The sequence below is a fragment of the Acanthaster planci genome, unplaced genomic scaffold (genome assembly GCF_054643075.1).
Source record: "Acanthaster planci isolate LZ-2023a unplaced genomic scaffold, COTS_SCS Contig116, whole genome shotgun sequence".
In the NCBI taxonomy this organism is placed as follows: Eukaryota; Metazoa; Echinodermata; class Asteroidea; order Valvatida; family Acanthasteridae; genus Acanthaster; species Acanthaster planci.
The window spans coordinates 35,360-53,148 of NW_028257738.1; the positions used below are offsets into that span (position 1 = coordinate 35,360).

The 17,789-nt window shown below is 40.9% G+C and overlaps 1 protein-coding gene across 1 annotated transcript; it reads right to left on the minus strand.

The window, feature by feature from the left end:
- Positions 1–9,918: 9,918 nt before the first annotated feature.
- Positions 9,919–16,728, minus strand: LOC147795233 (MFS-type transporter SLC18B1-like). The gene is made up of 12 exons (XM_087132186.1): positions 16,639–16,728; positions 16,256–16,329; positions 15,475–15,622; positions 15,022–15,090; positions 14,781–14,868; positions 14,132–14,268; positions 13,766–13,864; positions 13,038–13,129; positions 12,487–12,582; positions 11,523–11,597; positions 10,978–11,121; positions 9,919–10,558 (listed from the first exon to the last, which is right to left on the minus strand). The coding sequence occupies exons 3-12, from the start codon at positions 15,607–15,609 to the stop codon at positions 10,474–10,476; spliced, it is 1,020 nt and encodes a 339-aa protein (XP_086988312.1). The 5' UTR covers positions 15,610–15,622; positions 16,256–16,329; positions 16,639–16,728; the 3' UTR covers positions 9,919–10,473.
- Positions 16,729–17,789: the final 1,061 nt, after the last annotated feature.

Genomic DNA, 17,789 nt, shown 5'->3' on the forward strand with positions numbered 1-17,789 from the left:
GCGGAACTACCCATGTAAATGCACTACCATATATAATCTCTTGAAATAAAACCGTCGCCTTAAAAATGTCCGCTGCGCAGAGTAACACGGAGATTAAATTTTAAACCCCATACAGTAGAATCGTGGCCCACTGAGAAGTTCAAGAGAATCTGTGAGTACACCTGAAGGTCATATAACCCTTCCGTTACCATGACTTCACCACACGTCACGATCTTAAAGGTGCACTCCCATCTGCACCCTATGACCGAGTTATGCAGATTAAAAGAAAAACATATCAACCCCTGCATTAGCGAATGCTATTCATGTATTGCCGAATTGTAAGCTAAAGCCGTTATAGCTAATATCCTGGGGCATGATTCGCACACAGAAAGGCTAATGGTTCAAACCGGTGGTTAAAATCTAATCTGTGTTATGGGTGGAAGCAATTTGTTTCCGGGGTAGGGAGAATGAAAGGCAATTTATTGGACTGTTTCATTTTCACTTCATTCAAAAGACAGCCCCCGACTAACATGGCCTAGCCCATCAGAAACTCTACTTTTTACCGCAAAACAATTTCGCCACCCCAATCAAGAATGGTTCTCATGTATCCTTCCTGAAAAAATGTTTGAACTCATTCCCCCCAAATTCCTGTCATGTCAATTTTCGCGTATGTGGAAAAAGACCTTTCATTTTTTTCTACATTATTGTCCCAATTTCGGCTAACCAGTAGTTGGTAAACCATGACTAGCCGCGTTCATTTAAAGCAAACGAGTGTTTCACCACTCACTTGCAAGTGTCAGCAGTGAAATATAACTAAAATCACTAAATAAGGGAAAACGCAATTGACAAAGAGATCAACTTCGGATTTAGGCTAGGTCTTCACTCCATTGGAAATACGTGGAGACGCACAGACAATAGACCTAGCCGAGGCTCTGGAGGCTTTTTTCGAACACGGCCGCGAATTTCTCGAGACATATATACAGCTTCCAGCGAAAGTGTTTGACCCTCCGTGAAAAGTGACAAACTTCAAAGTTCTGTCAAGCATAATACGCACAATAGATCGGACGTAGCTGATGGCGGAATCAAATGACCTTAAAATAATTACATATTGAAATTAAAGGGTTTCAAACTGGCCCAAGCAAAGAGAGTTGGGTGTCCTAACATAAAATTAATTGTTAGTGCTCGTAACTTTAAATGAATTATTGGTAAACAATCGACATTAATGATCACGAAATGAAAGCCAACTTCTCACGAAAAAATGTAATAAATGATATCATAAATACATTTACTGTACCACATACAGACGTATCACTGCAGCACATGCGAGCTGTTTATAACTTTTACATAGTGGAAGTCTATGAAAGGAAAAAGATTTGTCATCTGACAGCCTTCAACTTTTCAGACCAGATCAAAAGAATGGACGTTGGCAATGTCCAAGCCAAAAGCTCAACCGGTTTTAAATGGGCGTTCAAGACGAGCAAAGCATTTAGTCCAGTTCAGGAATACCTTTTGAGTCACAAGGTCTTAAAAATTGTCTATTTCCCGAGATTCTGTTGATTAACAACTTCACTTCAGTTTTTTCAAATAACCATGCTATGGTATATGTTTTTCTCGCGACTGGTTGTGAACAATCTCTGTATAAGGAGAATGATTTTTCGCTTAGCGCGTGAGGTGGTGAATCATTTTGCAATCGGAGGATTTGGGACTGTTGGGGCTATCCATTTAACACCTGCCACTTGACAGGCTTTCGACCAATAGGAATTGCTAAAATATCTCATTTATATATGAATTATATTTAAATATATGAAATACGGATTACAAAAATAGTGATTTTACGTTGAGGTAAACTACATTCTTTCTCCTAGGAATTCATCACTGTAGAGAACACCTCTCCACAAAATACATCATGCACCATATCAAGCAGTGGCCTTCTTTCGGCCTCAGTTGGAGTAGCCTCCACCTCAAGCCATGATAGGTACTTGTCTCCTGCAAGATAATTAAGCCCAAAAATGTGGACCCATTTTCAACAATGTGTATTTGCATCAACTTTACACTGACTTTAATTTCGGAAAGAACGGCACAAAAAAGAATCATAATCAGAATAATAATAATAATTTAAAAAAACAACACCACACCACATTAAAGGTAAGAGCCACCACCCCGTCCCGTCTGCCCAGTTGATCACTAGAGTTGTCCAGAATAGTCAGAGATCTTCACAAAGCCACTTTAGCTGTGACTTTATAGTAAGGAATAAAGCCTGAAAGTTGGCCCCTGATGGCGCACTTTCTGAACCTTCAGAGAGGAAAAATAAAGTGCAAACATTTTAGAATTGTAATATTTTTCGTTCAGTTTCTTTTTAAAGAATCCACTTGGAAAAGGGGCTTTGACAAATATTTGCTAATATATCAATTTGAAGAAGGAGAAATATCCTGCTAAAAACTGACCCATCACTTCCAAAAATATAAATACATGAAGAACAGTGCAATGCGGCAAACTCCTACGCAAATTAATATTTACGGTTTGAAATTTTATGGTAGTCTGTGCGTAAAAGCCGAACTAAAAACAGATCAAAGTATTTTACGCACTTTTATAATTCATACAGTAATAAACATAAAGCAATATTCTACTTTACGAAAGATCCTAACATTTTATCTAACCTTTGCTGACAACAACTGCGTAATGTCAACTCAACGGAATCTGGAACCCATCGACTGCAGATAGGTCAATCTTTGCAAGGTTGTACAATTTCGTTTTCATATGGAATTCGATATCTGCCGTCGCCCGTCGGCCGTCGCATTTTGCTTTTGTTGTGTCCCAATTCTGCCATTTACCAGTTCCAAACATGCCATTTTCCGTCGTGCGTCGCCCGTCGTGCGTCGGCCGTCGTGCGTCGCCCATCAAATTGGTTGCATGGGATCTTCTAAGGATCTTTTCCCAATAAGGCAAGTACAAATCCCACCTGCAGTACTAGTCCCATAATTAATGCTAATAATACTAGACTACCCCTGCCCCTTGACAAGAAAATGTCGCCTTTCTGAGAATTCAACCAAGTGTTTTTTGTGAAAAACATTTTCAGCGAAAATGTTCAGGCCAACTTAATCACAGTCTCATTCTAATTTGCATACTGTAAAAACGTGCCGACTTGTTTTTATCAAATTCTAGAAAGAAATCTGCCAACCGATACAGATATTCCATTTTGTCCTCTCGATTTCACCTTGAAATACAGAAATACTAGACAGTGCTGTGGATAACAAATTGTTTATGAAATGTATTGTTAGGGGGCAATTACCACTTGGTTTAAGTTTCAGAAAATGTGACGTGTTGGTTTTTGTGGGCGTGTATGCCATGGTGGATAGACCAATGAGAAAAGGTTGTCCAGCGCATCAGCATTATTTATGATGCTAACAAGTAACGTTACTGTTTAAAGGACTTCTGTGAGCCTACCTGCAACTAATTTGGAGTATACAGCAGATTTAGTCATAGTTATACATAGTTATAATGTTGAATCAGTTCGTCTCTTATGGAAACGTACAAATACTTCGAAGGATTTCCTTGTACTAAAAGGCAGAAAAAGTTTTTCATTATCACTCGTTTGAGGCGCTTAAATATTTTTGTGCCGCTTGCAGACACATTTCCGATATAGGCCGATGGCATGTCCTTTTTTGAATGAGATGAAAGCGGGACGTTCAGCTTAACTTGGGCATATTTCCCAAAAGACACTTGTATTTTTGAATACCCAGGTAGCAATTTATGAATAGAAATAAAAAACTACTGAGACAAGTCAAATTGTTTTTCCAGACAGAATCTTTTATTGCATGTTATTCGTTAATTCCCAACTTTGTTTAAATTGTAGCTACAATCAATTTCTTATTTACCAACCTCAAAATTCACGTTTGTGTCTGAGTTAATTTGTTTTCAAATTTAGTTTTACTATTTTTGCAGAAAACTCGTGTCTAAGAAAAAAAATCATGCTGAGCTACACTTTAACAACTTCCAGTTAGTAGTTTCACGCGGATTATCACTGGTTAGCTGCCTTCCTTGAAGACAACAGTGATGAATAGATAGTTTTATATTTCATACGAATGTCAGTGCGCCACCTCGATATGGTGAAAGCTGCGTAGTTACAATGCGTGCGTGTGCTACATCAGCAATGAGCAAACACTGCATAATTCATGATTCCCAGTGACGCTAGATAACGCAGGAACCAAATTTAAAACAGTGACGAAAGTATAAATTATCATAAGAGTCCCTCCTCAGGTTGAGACCCGACCTCCAGACATAACTCAGAAAAAAAGGAAAGATACTGAATCTGCCAAAGGATACACACAAAAATGTTGTACATGTATAGTGTGCACTTCAGATCCAGCTGTTTAATGCTTCTCTTCTTGTTCATGCATACAGCTTGATGCACAGACACAGGGACAGGCACAGATTGACTAAAATAAAATTAAAATAAAACATAAATCATGAGTATGGTACATCCGACGTCTAGGTGATAATAATACATGTATGTGTGCCCACTTTGAACACGTAAATATACATGCACCCAATGTTTACTCCGACCTCAATTATAACTTGCACTGAGGTGTATCTAAGTGACACTAATACATGTATTTAAGTTCCCCTAAAAGAGTGTGATGCCAAATATTTAAGTTAGGCAATACGAAACCCCATAATTTTGACTATAGCTCCAATATGTAGGCCCCCCAATCTACGTATCTGTATTATTTACCATTTACAATAAAGTATTCCACCGATGTAACAGCGTGGCCTAAATGAGTGAGTGTCAGCTTATACAAGACTATAAATAACCCAGTAATTCCTTAATCAAATTCTTAAATTTAATATGAAAATCCTGAGAATAATGAGCTCTAACCGTTTAATAAACTTCGGCAGGATGGGCGAATCAAAATCTGTCAGATGCAAAACGTGACGGAGCCACCTTGCTTTCAGTGCTGTTTTTATGGTGCTGTTATGGGTTCTAAGGCTTAACAAAATAAGGACACTCCACAACGACTGCGATGTCTGCCATGTCTATATTGTGCATGTCTTCCACATCACATTTGAACAGAGGAGGGCGCTATAACTCTTTCCTACACATCTCCCTCCTTTTTTTTGAACAATTAACAAACTTGGTAAAGCTTACCTTTAACAACTTGCACAAAAGAGAACCAAAAATCATCTTTCTTTCTTCGTAAACTTGACTATCTAAAAAAAGAAATAGAACTTTGGAAAAGAAAGAATCTTTAGTCTCCAGACACCTGTAATGATAATAAAGTTAAGTGAACTGCTTTTACTTGGATTGAAACCAAAGGCTTCCACATTTTGATGTAAATTTTAAAATGCCTGATTTGACTTCACTGTTATTATGATGCACCTAAGTGTAAGTTTGTATGAGAATGAGAGGTATGGAAATTAAACCAGGTTAAACATTAAAATTGTCCTCTGAAAAACTGAATCACAATGGAAGTGTCCTTTTGTGTGCAATCACTCCTTGTTCGGTGAAAATCTGCATGACAGAATTTAGAGTTCATTGTCACGTTCAAACTACAAAATCCTTGAATCTAGATGGTGGTTTCATGTTGGATCGAGTTCGCGTGGACTTCAAAGAGATCTGTTGGCTGCTTGGTGGATTTGTCTTGGGTCGGTCTGGATCTGTGGTCGTTTTCACTGGCTTGGCTGGTTCAGATAGGACTGTTGGTTTATCTGATGGTGGGGTTGAGGTAGAGACTGAGTCTGGCTGGACTGGGGTTGTCGCTGAAGAACTTTTCTCCGACTGTTGAGTTGATGCCCGCAAGTGCTTTCTGTTACGTCTAAGCACTTGTCCACTGTCTAGCTCGATGAGATAGGAACGGGAACCGTCACTGGCAACACATTTTCCAGATTGCCATGATGTGGTCTTGCTGGTTGGCTGAATTCTGACTGGTTGTCCAATCTGCAGTTCCGGTAGTGGCTTTGCAGATTTATCATATTGGTGTTTGGCCTTCTGCTTTCGAAGTTGGATATTGTCTGGCACACCTTGGACGATGTTTGGTTTCAGGTATGCTTCAGGTGTTGGCAACAGTGTTCTCGCCCGTTTAGACATCAATTTCTGCACTGGACTGCTGCCACTGGAATCAGGTGTGTTACGCCAATCTAGAATTGCAAGATGAAGATCTTCTTTAGCTTTGGTCACTTTCTTGATGATGTTCTTGGCAATCTTCACTGCTGACTCTGCTTTGCCATTACTCTGACTGTGGTAGGGAGAAGACGTAACATGCTCAAACTCCCATTCTCTGCTGAATTCCTCATAATCCACAGCAATGAACTGAGGCCCGTTGTCAGTAATTACCTTGCTGGGTATACCGAATCGTGAGAAATGGTTCTTGGTGCACTCGACTATGGTTTCTGATCTGGTGTCATCAAGCTTGTCTAACTCCCAGTAATCGCTGTAGTGGTCAACTGTAATCAGGTAATCAGCATGCCTGTAGTGGAAGAGATCTTGACTGACTACGCTCCATGCCCGATTGGGAATTTCATATGACATCATCGGCTGTTTCTGTTGCTTGTTCATGAACTCATTACAAGGCTGGCACTGGTTGACCCTGTCTTTGATCTGACTTGCCATCCCTGGCCAGTATAGCACTTCTCTGGCTCTTCGTAAGCACGCTTCTACACCCAAATATGGCTTGAATGGATCCTGGTAAGCATCATGCTGTGCATAGACTTGGGTACAATGACCCTAATCCCTTTGTAGAGAACACCATCCTGAACGGTGATTTCTTCTCTGAAACCAAAGTACTCACGAATGCATATGGGTACTTCATTTCTCTGCTCTAGCCATCCGTCCAGAACTACATTCTTCAACACTTGAAGAACTGAATCAGACTGTGTGGCCTCCTTGATTTGCAGCTGTGTGCTATCTTTCATGCATAAATAGCTGGATTGGTTGATGACTTCAATCTCTGACTGGAGTTGCTCTTCCTGTCTCAGCTGGAACATCTGATATTCTGACAAGCAAGTCTTATCTGTGCTCTTCAGGGAAGGCCGGCTAAGCATATCAGCGATATACATCTGGCTTCCTGGCAGGTACTGCACATTCAAGTTGTACTTCTGTAATCTCAGAAGCATGCGTTGGAGCCTCTTGGGAGCTTTATGTATTGGCTTTGTGAAGATTGGCACCAACGGCTTATGGTCGGTGTTCACTTTGACCAGCTCTCTGCCATGCAAATACTGGTCAAATCTCTCACACGAGAAGACTATGGCTAGGTACTCTTTCTCTATCTGTGCATAATTCTGCTCTGCAGAGGTGAGGGACTGGGTGGCAAATGCAACTGGTTGCCCATTCTGAAGAAGAGTTGTTCCAAGCTCTTTCTCTGATGCGTCACACTGTATTGTGACTTCTTCCTTCAAGTCGTAGTACCTGAGTATGGGAGCACTGGCAATCATGTCCTTTATCTGCTGAAAGGACTCTTCCTGTTGTGACTGCCATGTGAAGATTGTACTCTGCTCTGTCAACTTTCTGAGTGGCTCGCTTACATCGGCAAGCCTGGGCAAGTACCGTGATAGGTAGTTGACACATCCTAACAGACGCTGGACTGCTTCCTTGGAGTCTGGTCGCTGCAAGTTTTTTATTGCTTCTACCTTCCTCGGGTCTGGGCGGACTCCTTTTGAGGTCAAAACTTGACCCATGTATGTCACCTCATCCAGTCGTAGTCTAATCTTCTTTCGGTTGAGTTTCAGGTTTGCTTGACGAACACGGTGCAGCAGTGTCCTCAAATTTCTGTCATGTTCTGCTACATCACAGCCGTACACTAGAATATCATCAGCGATGACTGCTGTGCCAGGCAGCCCCTGCAATATCTCTATCTGTCGTCGCTGGTATTCTTCTGGTGCTGATGCTAATCCAAACGGCATTCTCAGATAACGGTATCTGCCGAATGGGGTCCAGAAAGTTGTCAGGAAGGAGCTCTCTTCATCAAGTTTGACTTGATGAAATCCTTCCTTTGCATCTAGGACTGTAAAGACATTTGCATTAGCGAGAGAGGGTAATATCTCGTCAAGTGTTGGCATCAGGTATTTAGGACGTTTGATAGCTTTATTTAGCTCTCGTGGATCTAAGCAAACGCGCATTTTGCCCGGTTTCTCAACAACCACTAGGCTACTGATCCATGCTGTAGGCTCGGAAACTTTTGCTATGATGCCTCGTTTCTCTAGCTCACGTATCTTGTCATACAGCTTATCTTTCATGGCAACCGGAACACGACGTGGTGCATTCTGCACCGGTCGCACAGCAGGATCAATGTCGATGTGGTACTCCCCTGCTAGGCATCCTAATCCTTCAAATACATCACTAAACTCAGACACAATGTCAACCTCTGTCAAGGGCACTGTGTCATGCTGCATGCTATTGACTGCACTGTCAACATGTACGCTTATGAGGCCCATCTTTGTACATGTCTGTTGTGATAGTAGGGGAGGCTGACTGGAATCAACTATCTTGAAGTTAAGATTCCTCTGGACACCTTTATAGTGACATGTCAGGTCACATTCTCCTTTGACATTGATGACACTGTCATCGTACAATTTCAATCTGGCTGATGACTTTTTCATGTGAGGCTTTTTTGTCTGCTTGACGTCACACAGGGTGTCAAATGACATCACGTTGCAAGTTGCCCCTGTGTCAATCTGGCACTGAATGCTTATCTCGCCAGGCTCTGAACTGAATGTCAGCGGAACCGTAAGCACTTTGTGGCCGCTGCTGATAGCCCCAAGTAGTTGCACACCAAATATAGACTCGTCTGTATCACTTTCTGATGATACTTCTTGCATTACGTGCAATCTTTTCTGTGTTTCTCTCCATCTGCATACTGACTGGAAGTGGTTCATTTTTCCACACTTTCCACATTTCTTTCCATAGGCAGGACATTTCTTCTTGTCCCACTCATGTGAAGATCCACAGTATTTACAAGATTTCAGTGTCTTGGGCTTCTTGGGGTCTTTAGGCTTTGATTTGTTGGCGCTCTTTGCTTTTGTGCTCTCTCGTTTCTTTACGGCATGCATGGTTTCTGTTTGTGGCACATCAATCTGCTTGAGCTGTTCTTGTGACAGCTCACTGATTCTGAGGGCTTCAATCGCTCTCTTCAGATCACATTCTTTTTCTCTGAAGAGCCTCGCTCTTGCTGCTTTATCTCTAGTTCCAAGAACAAGCCGGTCTCGGATCATCTCTGTTTCTGCAAAAATTTCTCCTAAAAAGTGAACTTTGTATATGGAATTCTTTCCCTCAAAACTTTCTCTGAAAAAGTTCCAGTTATTGGCAAGATCGCTCCCTTTACAGTCCATGGCCTCCGGCGGTGGAATTTGATAAGCCGCCATCATGCAAAGTCGTTTGTGTCGTTATTCAATATGCGTGTGTCGAGAATGCATGCACCTACGTAGCAATGCTCATGTACTATCACACATTACACTCTAATTTCGGAAGTGTTGTTGACTTACCCCCGAAAAAACCTCTCTTGTTCTCGGTTGAAGGCTGGCTACTCCAACACTAAGTTAAGCTCAATCAAGTCTCTGATATTTTCTCAATATATCAGTTCACTTCTGACACCATGTTATGGGTTCTAAGGCTTAACAAAATAAGGACACTCCACAACGACTGCGAAGTCTGCCATGTCTATATTGTGCCTGTCTTCCACATCACATTTGAACAGAGGAGGGCGCTATAACTCTTTCCTAGACACCCGCTTATAGCGCCCTCAATAGGTTAGAAATCAAAAATGAGTTTGGCCGCTACAGATACCAAAGGCCGACAATTTACAGTTTCAGTAATTTATTACACATAAATAAAAATATAGTCGGAGAGGGAGCCAAATTGTCCAAAAGAACTTACATATTTCTCTAACCAGGCCAGAGCAGAATTGAGTCGAAGTTGTCCACCAATGCACATTACAAATGGCTAAGGAAAAATGAACAGAACCTCTCACAACCAACGCCCAGTCTCAAATCCACGCCGGGTTGAAACCACAGAAAAGTTGTATAGTAAAGCAATGAGGGCTCCAACAAAAAAGGTTCCAGTTGTATAAATATAAAGAATGACTAATCTTATTTGTGTGGTCCCAGCCAGGGGTCCTTCTGGCCGAAACCAGGCAATGGTATGCGAAACATTTAAATTGAAAGCTGCTGAGGCCAGTACAAAATAACTTTGTTACAATATTAATGAGCTTCACAAAAGTGTAAATTAATGTACTTTCATTGTTTATCAACGACAACGACATTACAGTCGAACTATCGCTTTCGACTCTTTACAAAACTTAGTTGTGTACAAATGCCTAGTTTTCATTAATTAAAACTAGATATTTCATACAATTGTTGGGTAAAAATAAATGATTTAAGTTTAAATGCACAACTAATTGACCTCAAATATAGTAGAAACATGCTTAAAACCGGTTAAGTAACTGTTTCGATAAACAGAAGGAATTTTCTGTTTCGAAATTTAACAGCTTTCTACCCACATTTCAATCACACATCCGTTGCAGTGAGTGGCCTCCGTTCGTCTTCTGTCGAGTTAGCTTCCGCTTCCAGCCGTGATCTGGGTACTCGTCTCCTGCAACGTCAAAAAGTCCCGGAGGTGAACCCACTGATAACATTGTATTTGCAGGAGGTTTGCACTAACTTCTGTTTGTAAAAGAAACGCTGCGGAGACTCAACCCGAGCGATAGAGTTGATTTGCACACTGTGGAATTACACATTGCTCTAGGTGACTTGAAATTTGACTTGACAAACTTATATCATGTCTCATTTTTTACAAATGAGAATTTTAACAGATCCATTATTATGAAAACTTGGCAAGATAATTATGTCTGGTGAAACCCTAGTTCTTTGGAGTATTAAGTACACTTCAGGCATTATAAAGCAAGACTCAAATATGGAAACACAAAAAGCCCAACTGATATCCAAAATACCTTGCATCTGCTGTGTAGTACAAAACAGTCCTGTGAAGTCACCTAGTGACTGAGTACTAACCCTTTGCCACACCGATACTCCCAGACTACAAACAGACAAATGAAGATCATAACCACGAGACAACAACCAGCGACAATCGTCGACGAAATGGCAAATCCGTAGCGATCCGTCAGATATCCCCCTAACAACGGCCCAGCAAGGAGTCTGTCAAGAATTATATGAATTCGACGCACAGAGCACATTTAAACAACATATAAATATAAAATACAACAGATAAGCAGCCATAAACATCGTCAAAAAGTAGGAAAGCGGCTTTAATAATGATCAGGAGCGACTGATTATTTTCCTTGTTGATGCCACTTTATACGTGGCATCGTCGTCATACACCTGTCATTCATAACAATTACCAACAATACTATTATTACCATTTACATCAGAATTGCTTTCGGCACCTCATCACTCTTATGTGTACCATCTTCATTACCACCAGCATCACTTCGTCAAAAAAGAGGAGTAGTAAGCAACAGCAGTATATCAACAACTGACTCTATGGTAAATGTGGCAGGGGATCTCTCTTTACGTTTCAATCTCAAGCAACAACTCACCCAACTGAAAACCCACCGCTCCAAAGGCCAGATATAATGGAACTCAGTCCAAGGTTGTTTGGGATACCATACCACCTGTAGACAGTACACAACATTCCAACTGTAATCTTTCATACTAAACACGAGAGAGGACCCGCTCCCCCTTCCTTGTCCCTGTTATTTGGACTTACATGTTTGTTTGCAATGCCCCACTGTACACCATATCTTACGAGGACATCACTCTGGTTCTCGTACTAGAGGTACTCGTTTTCCTGTACTGCGTAATTAACAATAAGTGCACTGATTTGCTCATGTTGTGAGAGATTTGAGGTAATGTTGTTTTTGTTTTACCTCATTTTGTAAGTTGAAACTGTCTTATTTTTCGTCCTTTCTGATCCAATTTGCGCAATTTATCCAGGAATAGATGCAAAGGACGGATGCAAAGTATGCTGTAAACACCTTATTAAACGAAAAGGCTTTTGTCGTGCGTAAGTTTGTACGCACGTGTGAAAGCGTGGAGCCACCTCGAGCAGAAGCACCCCCTCATCGGCTGAAAAGAGCAGTATTGGTCGGGAGTGTTTTGTCACTAGTGATGCTATACCAGGCACGAGATCGGCGAGAGGGGTACCTTCCAACAAGTCCAATCCCTATACACACTCCAGCCTATTGTCACTTAACACATCCCCCTAGATGTCTGAAAAGAATTCCTGAGATACCAGTATAACAATGATCAACACAAAGGCGGCCCTGTCCCATAGTTTGCTTCATATAAGCAATGCGGCCCTAAGATGTGCATTTCAGAGTCGTTCGTGAACCAGAAAAGTTCAGTGCCGACCAAAGAAGCTTCCATTGCTAAGCAATTTGCGCCCTTTCCCCCTCTAGTTCGAGGCCCATAGCACCTTTCATCTCCCAGCGGCCGCTGTATTTGACCCCTTTGTCTTTTGCAGCCATTAACGAATAATGGAAAGGGACTCTTTGTACTCACTCCGCAGAGTCAAACATATCAACAAATGTCGGCATGCTTATCAAAGCAATCACAGCAGCCCCGAAGAGAAGGCTTAGGATAGCTACTAACTTGGTCCTGTAGAGGGAAGAAACGACAATGTTGTGGCGCAGGCAGAAACTCTATCAAAACTAAGGGAAAGGAGTTACCACTTAGAGTTTTGGTGTAATAAACCTTGTTCACACGGGAGACATTTTTATCTTAATCCTACAACCTGTCACGTTTAAACTATTAAGGGGGGGGGTAAAGCCCGATTATTTTGGGTTCCAAACCTCATTTATTAATATTTTTAAATTGTGGTTGAAGACATTTAAATATAATTATGTATGGAATGGGGCGTTTCGGTTATGTATGGAATGGGGCGTTTCGAGACTATTCTGGGTTCATTTTTTCCCATAAATGTTGCGTAAAACATTGCTATAATTGTAGCACAAATTTAAATTATTCTAAATAAAAACTGACATGATTTTGCATTGAACTCTAATTCATCAGAGAAGAGGCTTAAAGTGCCGGTCTATTTCTGTTCGACTCACGAAGGTATTTTCAGCAGAGGTGACGGGCCCACAAGTAAAAAGAAGACTGCAGTGCCAAATGCCCCCATGACCATCATAATCTTCGTGGCTTTCTGTGCAACCAAATGAATAAACTTACCAAATCAGCGAGCAAGAGAGTCTTTTCTTCTCAGAAACAATAAATGACATTGGATAGTATGAATAAAAACTAGCAAATACAAGGCAAGTCAACTAAACGGCAAAAGCAATTGATAAGAAAAGAACTAAGAATTACATGTTTCTGTTGCTGTTTAGCATGTTGTTTGAGACAGGCTTGTATAGCTAAGACTTTGCTCGCAGCAACAAGAACTTCCATATTTTAGGTACATGACACTTGTAGGCTAAAGGTCGATTGGAAAACAACTTTGTGACATGTATATAGATGTCTACGCATGTAGAAAGTTTGGATTAAATTTTGTATTTTATAAATGGTATTCCAGTATTGCTCTTAAACTCCTCAATCAATTGTAATCTGCGGATTTCGAGATTTTTAAGACACCTTTTCCCAATTTGTAAAGATAGACGTTTTTACATCCCACCATGATTTGTCTTCCAGACACACCTACATGCACCCTTAAATCGTTTTTAATTTAATGCCCATCTTCGCCATTTTGAATGGAAAAATAACATCTGAGATCTTTGGACGTCTGACCCCAAAGGTCACGCTGTGTTTCACCAATGATAAGTCATGCCTCGCGGCAATAACTTACCGTAGCGTCAGCAACAGCTCCCCAAATTACGGAGACCACCGCGTACACAAGACCGAAGCCCAGAAAGATCAAGCTGATTTGAATCACCGTGAAATCAAGCTATGAAGGGGGGGGTGTAGAAAGGATGCAAGGTGTCTGGTCAGCATGATGCCATCGGAAGTTTGGTTATTTCTAAAAAATATATTATGCATATATATGCATAATTATATGCAAAATGATTAAGAAAATGTAATAGATTCAGGCAAAGCCAACCCTACAGCGCTTAAGTCTTAAATGTGCACAGTTGAGTAAGTAATTTGGAATTGTATTCAAAGATTCGCTCTACTTCAAATGGCTGTAACTTTTTGTGTTACCATGGGAACATACCTCTTTCAGATGAATCGACAGGGTAGGATCAAAGGACGAAAATGCAGCTGCGGCCATAACAATGGTTGTCAAGGCAACCCATACGGCAGGTATGCTCAAAACCCCGATCAAGGAACCAGGTTCTTCGTTCTTCGTTCCTGTTCAGGTGGTTAAAATCAAAACATCATTCTTTAACACAAGATCACAAAAACAATAGTCCCGGATTTGGGTTCCCATCATTCTTCCATGTCACATGAACAAAAAACTGAAACCCAAACGCGAAGACGGAATTTATTTTCTTCTCAGCAACTTCTCTGCATGCAGCGGACATCACTCAGGAAGAATGTTGATGTTCTTTCCTGACTGTTACGTCACAAACCAAATAATTTATTATCAAGCCTGTTCAACCATTTGTCCTATCGCTCCATACGCTACAGACAAACCCATAGCTGATGTACGATGCACGATTATAACCACATCTTTACCTTCAGGTCCACCTGAGACTTTGGCTCAGATTCGTACAAAGAAATGCTAGTAGAGTGTGAAGAAAAAAAGGTTGATACAAGTGACCGTACGTCACCGCTTGCAAAAAGGTTTTGGTAATAGAAAGATCACCATTATCAAAATGATTTGAAGAGAAACTAATTCCACATCGATCAATGTGTCTTACCCTGCTCTGGCAGCAAGAAGAAATTGATAAAATCGACAACCAGAACAACTCCTCCGAGAACAAAGAACGGGAGCTCGAAGCCTCCAGCCTGTCAGAAACAAACATCATAGATAAAGAAGGGGAAACCGTACGAAAAAAGTCCTTGACCTTCTTTCTCTGAAACAATTCAGATGAACGAGAGGTTTTTATAAATTACTGGATAAGTGTTAAGGTTTTTTCCCCTTTCCAATGGTGAACTTACGTCATAGAGTAGGCCACCAATAGCTGGTCCTATTGCAAATGACAGACCTCCCATCATCTCGATCAAGCTCTGTGAAAAGTCGAAGTACGTGTATGTATATTGATAATCTGGTCTTGATCCAACATTGAGGTAACACTGACCTGACACCAATCTTACACAATCTAATCATACAGTGATCTCACACCTGAGTGGCCATGATCTGACACCAAAACTACGTCACAAAGATTACACTGCTTTTTAATACTAACATGAAAGCGATCACTCAGCTGTCTGCTGACACAGATTTAACACCGATCTAATACTATGAGACAGATGTAAAATGATCACACAACAGCCTTCTTACAACTGAATTCAACACGCGCCACACTAATCTCACAATGAATCTTGCACTTATTCGACACCCATCGTACACTTTAAAGTCACAGGTCTGACAAACTTGCAGCATTTCCCTACCACAGTTGTGCCGACATTCTCGGGGAACGCGTAAGCCACGCATGCTGCTGACGCCGTCAAACTAGCTGAATTTCCTAGCCCTTCCAAAAGTCGAATGGCCAAACTAAACCCCGTAAATGTTGCTTTCGTTGGCATGGTAGCAATAAACCTGAATAAAAAAGCGAAACAATAGAATTTCTTATATTGCGTGTGTATCCACTCTGCTCGGGTGCTTAAGGCGCATTGTTTTTATCCCTGCACAACGAGCTCACAAGTGACCATTCCTGAAATCATCTCAGCTCTCTGGGTGTATACTAGATGATGTAGCCCGATCAGGTGCACACGGATAACATAACCAAATCTGCCCTCACAGGCACCCATTCACTCCTTGGTGGAGAGAGGCAAATGGCGTAGCGACTTATCCAACAGCAAAACATGCTGCCACCAGCTGGATTCGAACCTTCGACCCTATGATCAGAAGCTACAAACCTAACCACTAGCCTACTCGACTACATGCCACCATGCCCTACATAGCTTCTTCTTGAAATCAAATAAAAATACCATTTATTTTCCCCCTCTTTTCCAATTTAAACGTGAACTCTTGATGGCTATGTGAAAAAGACGTTTAGTTGATTGGATACTTTGCTTTTAAAGAAATAAGAAAACACTCAATGAGGCCTTTGATTAATTTCCTTTAACTGAGACAGAATGACTGTATACAAAGTATCATCAAATATTAATGTTAACTTTTACATTTTGCATAAAACGGTTCTGTAAAACATTAACAGATATAATTGCTTACCCAAACAAGATGTTGCAACCGCCAGTAACGAATGCTCCCGCCAAAAAGACAAACCGAGCGCCAACGATAGGAATCTAAAAAGTAGAAATATAACGTGGAAACGTAAGCGTTACAATACAGAGAATACCAAAGAATTCTGAAATAAAAATTGGGAAAAAAGGGCTCATGAAATGTTTAGGCCTAAGGTTTGAGAGAAATCGGCTTTGAATACACACAGGAAATTGCAGTAGATAATTTCACTGAGGATACTACGGAAGCGTATATAAGACACGACTAAAGGAAACTTTGTGCCTGCTATTTCGCCCGGGCGGATTAGTATTTCGCCCGGGAGTAGTAGTTTGCCCGGGCGTCCAGACACCTTTCGAAAGTGAAATAAAACCTACAATTTTGCCCCATATCGGTGATCCAATACCCGCTGAGAGGGAGAATGCGCTAAACACGAGACCAATAGTGGCTTCCGAAACCCCTCTTCCTTTTGCCTGTAGTTAAAAGAAAAGAATCAAGATTACAAATATGTAGAGAGTTTTTTGCCAGAAATATTCCAATTAATCCCCCAAACACGGCGTAGAATGACACACTCTAAAATGCCATATCATTTCGATTAAAAGGAAACAAAGTCACTTATGACCTAGGAAAAGTGTTCCAGGTGACTATTGAACTTTCTTACGTAACCTACAGGTTTGTCTGCAAATTGGCCAGGGGGATGATACGGCAAACAGGGCAAACAGACACATATTTGAAAGCCAATCAGTATTCACGCATAAGGAAGCGTGGCACTGTGTTGCGGTAGAGTCTTTTTCAGCTGCCGCAGTTTTCCCATACTGTGTTGGGTGCACAATTATAGTTGGCATTCAGAAAAAAGAACAAATTAAACAAAACAAATCGCAAAGTTCAATGACCTGATACTCGATGACTGAATTGTAATAAAGTCCTTTGGAACAAAATATTTCTTATAATTAATGCTAAGAAAGAAAAATGCATTGACAGCACTCACAGCAGATAAGACGGTTCTCAATCAGTGGTGAACTTTCCGAATTTTGGCTTGATCATTATCAAATATCTTAGTGTGCCTTCATGCATGTCGGTCTCGCATCACGGAATCGTCAAAGGTTTACGCAAATATGGCACAATAATGGTACAAGGAAGGCAGTTGTACGGTATAGCTGCTTGCTGTTTTGTACACATTGGACGTTACTATCCCTTTAAATTGAGGACTGTTAGGGTAAATAGGAATCAGTTCAACAGTATTCCTCGATCTATTTTGTTAAATTCAATATATGCGGTTAATTTGCTTTGCATGTGGTAAAGTGTGTGGGCCTACTTCTCCAAAACTCTGCGGGAAAGTTAAACTTCTGCCAAAATAGTACAGTCTTATTAAAAAGGTGAACAAGCCTGGTTGTTCAGTATGAAGAGAGGTAGGATTAGATGGGAGGTGATGGCATTTGGCTGTATTTATTTTGTACTTGAGTAATGAACAAAAATGGTCTCAGCAACTGAGCAGCAACTGAGGCCAGTGCCTCCGACAATGGGCCAG

Coding starts and splice junctions, on each gene's coding strand:
- LOC147795233 (XM_087132186.1), bottom strand. CDS start 15,609: ATGCCAACGAAAGCAACATTTACGGGGTTTAGTTTGGCCATTCGACTT. Junction 14,869..15,021: donor TTGGTGGCCTACTCTATGAC/GTAAGTTCACCA, acceptor TGTTTCTGACAG/GCTGGAGGCTTCGAGCTCCC. Junction 10,559..10,977: donor GAGTATCGGTGTGGCAAAGG/GTTAGTACTCAG, acceptor TTGACGTTGCAG/GAGACGAGTACCCAGATCAC.